Below are 7,739 nucleotides of genomic sequence, written 5' to 3'. Positions count from 1 at the left end.
GTTCTGAATTGTTTGCCTCGTATTTTCACCCTTCCTTTCTGTACTTGTATCTTGCTTACCTAGGTAACCATCCACTCCTCAAGATAACCTATTCCAAAGAAATTCCAAATCACAGAGAGTGGAGAACTGCTGGTCTGCTGCTCCTCTCGTGGCGATAATCAAAGAGCTAACATTTTTTTTGACACGATAGGTTGATTTTTCAATATTTTACTGATATTTAGCTATTACATAGAATTATTTGTTGATACAAGCATTTGCATTCTTCACAGTTTAGAGGATATTCTTATTTCTCCTCTTTGAATCTTTGGGCACGTGTTCTCCATGGGAAATAAAATACTTTGGGTCTCTCCTGATTTAAACGTTTGTATGTGTTTGTGTGTTTAATCATTCTAAGTAAGTCTCCAAGCTAAGCTGGGCATACACATAGAGCCTTAAGTCCAGAGACCTAAGTAAAGGCTACCATCAGAGTATGTGGCTGAAAGTCAGCCAGCAAATATTTGTTGAGCACTTACTCTGCCAGGACCTGTGCTAGGTACTGGGCAGTAGAGAGATGAAAGAGAACTCCAGGAACTCACAGCCAGCATGTGAACAGGATTGCTGAACAACACAGGAGCTGTTACAGACGTGCAAAGGGCTCCAGGTACATTATCGTTGCCGAGGTGTTTTCAAGGACACAGGTACCACATCTAGTGGCATATATTAGAGAATTGATAGACTTGTGTTCTTAGTATCCTGGACCCTTGAGGAAACCCTCTTTGTTTCATGTGAGTGACACTGGGGCCATGAAGAAACAAAGGGGAGGGACATGACCTCCCATGGACTGGTTCTGCATCAGGACTTCTCAAGACCACTGCTCACAGGAGCCTCTGTCAAGGTCTTGAGACTGTTAAAGGGCTGGGTGAGCCAGATCAGTATAGTCCTTAGGAAACTAAACCTGTGGATAGCATCCAGTTAGATGGGTCATTCAGTTGGTGAGCTGTTTAGCCACAGTACAGTGGAGAATTTGAAAAAAAAAAAAAAAAAATGGCTGGGAAATACTATAATATCCCAGCTAAAAGGTTCAGAGCAGGAAGAAGGTGTTAGCCCTAGGGAAGGGAGTGGCATTCCTTAAGGACTCCACTAGGTGCTTTTTTGTTACAGCAAACTCAGCTGCTACTCTCAAGGGCCCAGTGAGGCTGGTGGTCATGTACATTTTACAAAAGAGACTAGACACAGGTGAGGAGACTAGCCCCAGACCTACCTTATATGATTATAGAACTCCAAACTCAGTTGGCTTGCTCCACTACAGAAATAATTCGTATTCATCTATTTGGGATCTATTCATCTATTAGGCCAAGTCACAGTCAGTATTTGGAAGGATGTCTCTGTAGCGGGGGATAAAGGCTTTAGAATCTGAAAACCAAAAAGAAAGCCAAAACCTAGCAGATAAACAAAAGCTAGTCTCAGGATCAGTGGGTAAAGGTGATAGGGGAAGCAAAACAGAGTTGAGAGGAATCAGTACTTGGGTGTAATGATCACCAGACTGCATATCTGTTCCTCGAAGATGGCCTCTAGCTTAAGGTTTAGGATTGGGTCTCCTTATTGGAGGGAAGTATATTGGAGGGTAGAGAAAAAAGGGAGCTTATGTTTTTTTCCTTAACTGCAGCATAGAGATGCAACTGGGGACTGTTGATTGCATACGTTGAATATCCAACAAGAAGCATGATGTGAAAGGATCCTAAGGGCATATGCGCAAGTCTGCCAACTGCTGCTGGCTTTGGGGCTTCTCTGCTGTCCTAAATAGGGAGCTTCTATGTGAGTATCCAAAACACTGGAGTGACCTGAAGAAAGTAAACCTCAGTTTCTTTACAAGGTTTTAACCTTAAAATATTACCAGGAATAAACTTTATAGAATAACTTAATAATAACTTAATAACTAATAATAGAAAATGTATACAAGGCCTAGGATAAAGAAAACTTTGAAAGTACTGTGAAGGACACAGAAGGAAACTGAAATAAATTGAAAGATACACCAAGTTCTTAAACAGGAGCAGTGACATAAAACTAACAGTGCTAAGTTAAATTAAAAATAAAATGTTGCTAAAAAGTGCAATGTCATCCTAAGAAAACATACCAAGAGGTTATAAAAAAAAAGTTTACACAGGGATAAAATCGCTGGAAGATGCTGGTAGGCAGTGGGGGTGAGGGGGCAGTGATGCGGGGGACAAGGGAAAGAGGTATTTAATCCTAGCAGATATTAAAAGTCATTATAAAACCATAGTAGTTAAAACTCATTTTGATGCATGAATAGGCCAGTCAAGCAGAATAGAAGGTCTAAAAGTAGACTCAAATATACACGACAATTTAGTATGGCAAATGTGGCATCCAGAACCAGTGAGAAAGGTAGATTCTTCATTAAATAGTATTGGAATAACTGAGTAACCTCCCAAAAAAGTAAAATTGGGTGTATATCTCACACCATAAGCCAACATATATTTCAAAATAGATAATGATCTAAGTGTAAAAAAAAAAAGTCACAAAAAACCACCCATAAAAACACTACAAGGAAATGTGGGCAATTCCTTTAAATCCCTGTAAGTGGAGAAGGCTTTTCCAACTTGGACCCTGAATCCAGGAATCATAAATGAAGATTGATAAATTCAGTGTAAAACAAGATTAACAAAATGTTTCATACCAAAACACCATAAGCCAAATCAAAATTCTATAGACTTTTTAAGGCTGTAGATGTCTTTTAAAAAAAAATGAAAATAGAAAAGCTTTGAAACTCATCTCTAAGGACTAATCCTCCTAATATATAGAGTTCCTGGAAACGGATATGAAAAAAACCAACAACCCAATAGAACAAGGAGCAGACAACAGAATAAATACAAATAGCTCTGAAGCATAGGTAGAGTTTCTCAGCCTCCTTCATGGTCAGATAAGTGCAAACTAAAGAAGCCCTTCTCACCTAATCAGATCGGCAAAACTTCCAATGTTTGTTAACCTATCATGTTGACGAGGCCAGGGGAAACGGGCATTTATGCCATGTTGCTGGAGGGAGTTTGGATTGACATAATCCCTAGGAAGAGCAATTTGGTAATACGTCAGAATTTTTAAATGCATATATCCTTTGACCTAGCAACTCCATTTGCTGTGGGCAAGTCATTATTCCTCTCTGCCTCGTTTTTCTCTCACAGAGTTGTGAGACTTAAGTGGGACACACATGAAGCACTTAGTACAAAGTTCCTGGCACATAGGAAGTGCTCCCAAAATGTTGGCTAGTAGTAGAATAACAGCAGCTAATGGGCACTGAGATCTTACCATATGCCACATTAGCACACTGTGCTTGGTGCTTTTCATGTATTATCTCATGTAATTATCCAATCTGTGAAGTAGGTGCTATTGATTATCACCAGTTAGCCTCTGAGGAGACTGAAGCACAGGCATGCAGTGCTGTGGACAGGATTTGAGCCCAGGCAGATGCCAAGCCTGGGATACACTGCCTCTCTATTAGGTGCAGTGGGGTGATGAATACCTTACGAGAGGGTGTGTAGAGGCCTGTAGGAACACAGACAAGCACAGAGCCCTGCTTACAACAGGTGGGAGCCATATTGATTTTTTGGGGAAAAGATGGCTTTCAGTAGAGGCTGTGCCACTTTCAAGATAGGTAATCTTGTGACAGGGTTGGTTGGTTGTTATTTTAATCTACTTTCAGCTCATCTCCTGAAGTGTGATACTAGTGTAGTGCAATTTCAAGGGTGGTTGTGAGGATTAAGAGAGATGAACATTCAGGTCCTAAGCATTTAGGTCCTCACAATCTATTCTTGCTGAAGTGACCTGAACAAAAGCAGATGGAGTGGGGTCGAGTGGGGGAAAAGCTTTCCAGGGAGAGGGAACACCACATTCTAAGGCTACACATCCAGAAAGAGCTTGAGCAATCCAGGAAGGGCGCAGGGTGGGGTGGCTGATGACCTTGAGGACCAGCTAAGAAACTTGGATTATTTACTAACAAAAATAAAAGAGCCACCATTTGTTGAGGGTTTCCTCTGACATTTCCATCAAAACTACGTAAATCCATCAAAACTACCCCAGCAAGGTAGATTTAATAAATCCAGTTGTATACAAAAGGGAACCACCAGAAGCCATAGAAGGGCTGCATACAGGGAGGCGACTTCATCAATTTCGTGTTTTACAAAGATCCCTCAGATCATGTGTTGGAGTGATAGGAAGTACTCTACTGACTCTACTGAACTCCATACTTCAAAAAATATATAACATTTATCATTTTCTCTTTTACTCCACAATTTATACTCACTGTAGAAAATATTAAAAATATAAGAAAGTTTGAAGAAACAAAAAATTGTCACTTGTACTTTCCAGAGACATCTCAATTGATACTTTTCTTCCAGTCTTTTTTTTCTATGCAAAAAATATATAGTTATTAGAATGCCTGACAGAAGGAAGATGGAAAGAGACCACTGTGAAGCATTATTGATATTCCCTCTTCTCTTCCTCTCCATGGTATTAAGGCCATACCAAGAGGAGAGGCTGATTTCCCTACACGTGTCGGGGAAAGTCCCAACTCTGCGGCAGGGACCCAAGCTTGCCATTTTCGCCAGTCTCTAGGGGGCGCTGCCCCGAGACTGGGCGGGGAGGGAGAGAAGGCGGTGCGAAAACGCGTTTGAACTTGGGCCCTGCCGCCGCCCGTAACCGGCGTCCCCAACATGGCGGCTCCCCAAGATGTCCACGTCCGGATCTGTAACCAAGAGATTGTCAAATTTGACCTGGAGGTGAAGGCGCTTATTCAGGTACTGATCCCGGGACCCCTGCCAGGTTCCAGCAGCCCTAACCCAAGCTCTGCTGGTCTGTGAGCTCGGTAGTGTCACTCCCGAACTTTCCCCATTTGGTTTCCCAGGCCACCGGCTCCGCCCCATGACCGGCTACCCGCCCTGGTCCCCATTTGGTTGTGTCCCCGTGACTGCTGGCCTTGATCCTTTTTCCGGGTGCCGCCGGATCGCCCATCTCCAGAGCACCCAACTGTTCTCCGCCCCTGACCCAGCTACTGCTTCGAGGCTCGGCTTTGCCACTTCCACTTGCAGTCCTGGTCGTCGCCCCGCCCCTGACCTCCTCACAACCTACCTGCCACCCTGCTTGGCCCCGCCCTCTGACGCTGCTTCCCCATTCTCTGGTAGCGCCCGGTAGGCAGCTAGCCCCGCCCCCTGCTGGCCAGCTCCCCTGGCATCCAAGGGCACCTGGCTCGGGAGGCACCAGGTGAAACGAATGTAACCTGGACCGTAGTTGTGATTTTATGCTTGAGGAAATCGAGTACGGCGCCAAGGCCTAGGTTAGAAGGCAGGCCTGGGTCAATGGCAAAACTGGGTCCTGGACTGGGAAAGTCAACCTAGGAATAACACCTTAGAGTGTTACCCCGTTTGAACAGAGAGGAAATGAGGTGTTTTCGCCTTAAGCCATTTAAGGGTAGAGGTAAAATAAACGAGTTGACGTAGACAAGAATTAGGAATGTAGACACGGTTCCATGAGTTTAGCAAAAAGAAACCAAGAGTTTTAAACCTTGTTTTTTTGCTTTGTTTTGTTTTGTTTTTCGTTTTTGTTTGTTTTTGAGACGGAGTCTCGCTCTGTCGCTCAGGCTGGAGTGCAGTGGCGCGATCTACTCACTGCAAGCTCTGCCTCCCGGCTTCATGGCATTCTCCTGCCTCAGCCTCCCGAGTAGCTGGGACTACAGGCGCCCGCCACCACGCCCAGCTCATTTTTGTATTTTGTTTAGTAGAGACGGGGTTTCGCCGTGTTAGCCAGGATGGTCTTGATCTCCTGACTTCGTGATTTGCCCGCCTCGGCCTCCCAAAGTGCTGGGATTACAGGTGCGAACCACTGCGCCCGGCCTAAACCTTGGTTTTTAAAGCAAATCATTTTCAACAAAGTCACTAAACATTAGATGTAGACTCCGAGTTTGTAACGAGGGGTGGCAAAAAGTGCAGGAAAGTAGTGCTCCCCAGATAAACCAGATGCAGAATAAACCAAATTAGATGCAGAATAAACAAATACGGCGCAAAGAAGTGTGATTAAATTAATAACCAGAGAAAAAGTGAAGTTTGATGCAGATATTTAAAACTTCTCGAACTTCACTTCTCTGATGTATACATTACAAAACTTCTGGGCCAGTTATAGAAAAATAAACTTAGGTTTCATACAAATGAAATCACATTTTCACATAATCTAAATTGCTTAGGCACCCTTCTGTACTCTTTCTAACATTTGGGTTCTTGTGATTGCTGATGAGAAAGATTGATTATAGCTGGATGTATTGCAGCCTTACTGTGTTCCAGCAGCTCTGCTAAGTGCTTTACATACACACATAATCTATGATGTTCTCTGAGGTAAGTAGGGTTGTGATGAGGAAACTGAGACACACAGAATTTAAATAACTTTCCAGGTAACTTTACACAGCTAATAAGTTGCTACAGCCAGGATTCGAATCCACATGGTCTGTCTCCAGAGCCTGCTCTGAAAACTGGCACCAGTAATTCTGAATGTCCAGCAACAGATTCTAAATCTGCCCTTAAACATGTTTATATAAACACTCTAACTTATCACTGACGGTTTGTAAAATCACACTGAAAAAGTTAATCTCATCATATGAGGCCAGATCTTTAAACATCCTCATCTTACAAGTTGAAAGGATCTAAGGTTCTAAAGTTATAGCATAACTTTCGCATGTCCATTCTTGTTGGGCATATAAGCTGTTTTAAGCTTTTTCATACTGGCCAGGTAATGTTTTGTTAAAATTTAGGCACTAAAAATTAGGTCAAAGCAGTTGTGTTTCTTTCTAGGCTTTTATATTAATTCAACATTAATCTAAAGAGGAATGAGAAAAATGCCAATGATAATGTTTTTGCTTGTGTTGCAGAGGTAAACAGCAAAGATCAGGATGAATTATAGTCAGTATCAGTACATTAATATTAGTTGGTCTAAACCAGCTCTCTCACTGTATGGATGGTGTCATTTCATTTCATTGCCTTAAGAAAGGCCTTTCATCTGTTCAATGTCTCCTAGGATATCCGTGATTGTTCAGGACCCTTAAGTGCTCTTACTGAACTGAACACTAAAGTAAAAGAGAAATTTCAACAGTTGCGTCACAGAATACAGGTGGGTATTCTCAGAACTGAGATGCTGAGTATCTATCAATGAAGGGGGCTCAGTCCTGGGTGTATCCTCTGCTTGAGAGCCGTCTGGGTTCTTCAAACACCAGCTGATGGGAGCAGTAAACACTTAAGACAGTGAGGGTGACTCTGTACTAACCTGCTGTCCAGGTAAAAACGAGAAACTTTTGCGTGCAGAACACTGCCTGCTGTGTCAACAAGTGGATGGCAGGAACACCATTATCCTTGGAATTTTTGAAACCCTGGGGCCACTTCAAATACTTTCTCTTCTCTACCTTATTTCTACCCTATTCATTCATTCACTACCTCAATCCATCACACTCCTGGGTTTTTTTTTTTTTTTTTTAATGCTGTTACTTTGCTCAGCATCTTCCTTATTTCAGTAGTCACCAGTCACATCATGTACACATTCAATATGCCTGAATTCAACTGTGGTATATGTGCTGTCTCAGAAAACACTAGAGGGTGACAAGTAGCAGTTTCGTTTGTTTGTTTTATTTATTTCATGTTTTATTCTTATTACACTGGGCTGGGCAAAGGGTTGTGCACCACTGTATAGATCATGTTATTCTGTTGCTTTCA

At 42.5% G+C, this 7,739-nt stretch overlaps 1 protein-coding gene across 2 annotated transcripts in view; it reads left to right on the top strand.

Moving 5' to 3' along the window:
* Nucleotides 1-4,599: 4,599 nt before the first annotated feature.
* The window catches only part of BNIP1 (BCL2/adenovirus E1B 19kDa interacting protein 1), a 33,519-nt gene continuing 30,379 nt past the window's right edge, over nt 4,600-7,739 (top strand). For both annotated transcript variants that reach the window (XM_011987695.1, XM_011987694.1), the window contains exons 1-2: nt 4,600-4,787; nt 7,051-7,143. In XM_011987695.1, coding sequence (XP_011843085.1) covers nt 4,704-4,787; nt 7,051-7,143 — 177 coding nt within the window. In that variant the 5' untranslated portion in view covers nt 4,600-4,703. The remainder of the gene's footprint in view (nt 4,788-7,050; nt 7,144-7,739) is intronic.

This window comes from Mandrillus leucophaeus, unplaced genomic scaffold, assembly GCF_000951045.1.
Source record: "Mandrillus leucophaeus isolate KB7577 unplaced genomic scaffold, Mleu.le_1.0 Scaffold314, whole genome shotgun sequence".
Classification (NCBI taxonomy): Eukaryota; Metazoa; Chordata; class Mammalia; order Primates; family Cercopithecidae; genus Mandrillus; species Mandrillus leucophaeus.
This window is presented reverse-complemented; position numbering and strand designations above follow the sequence as displayed.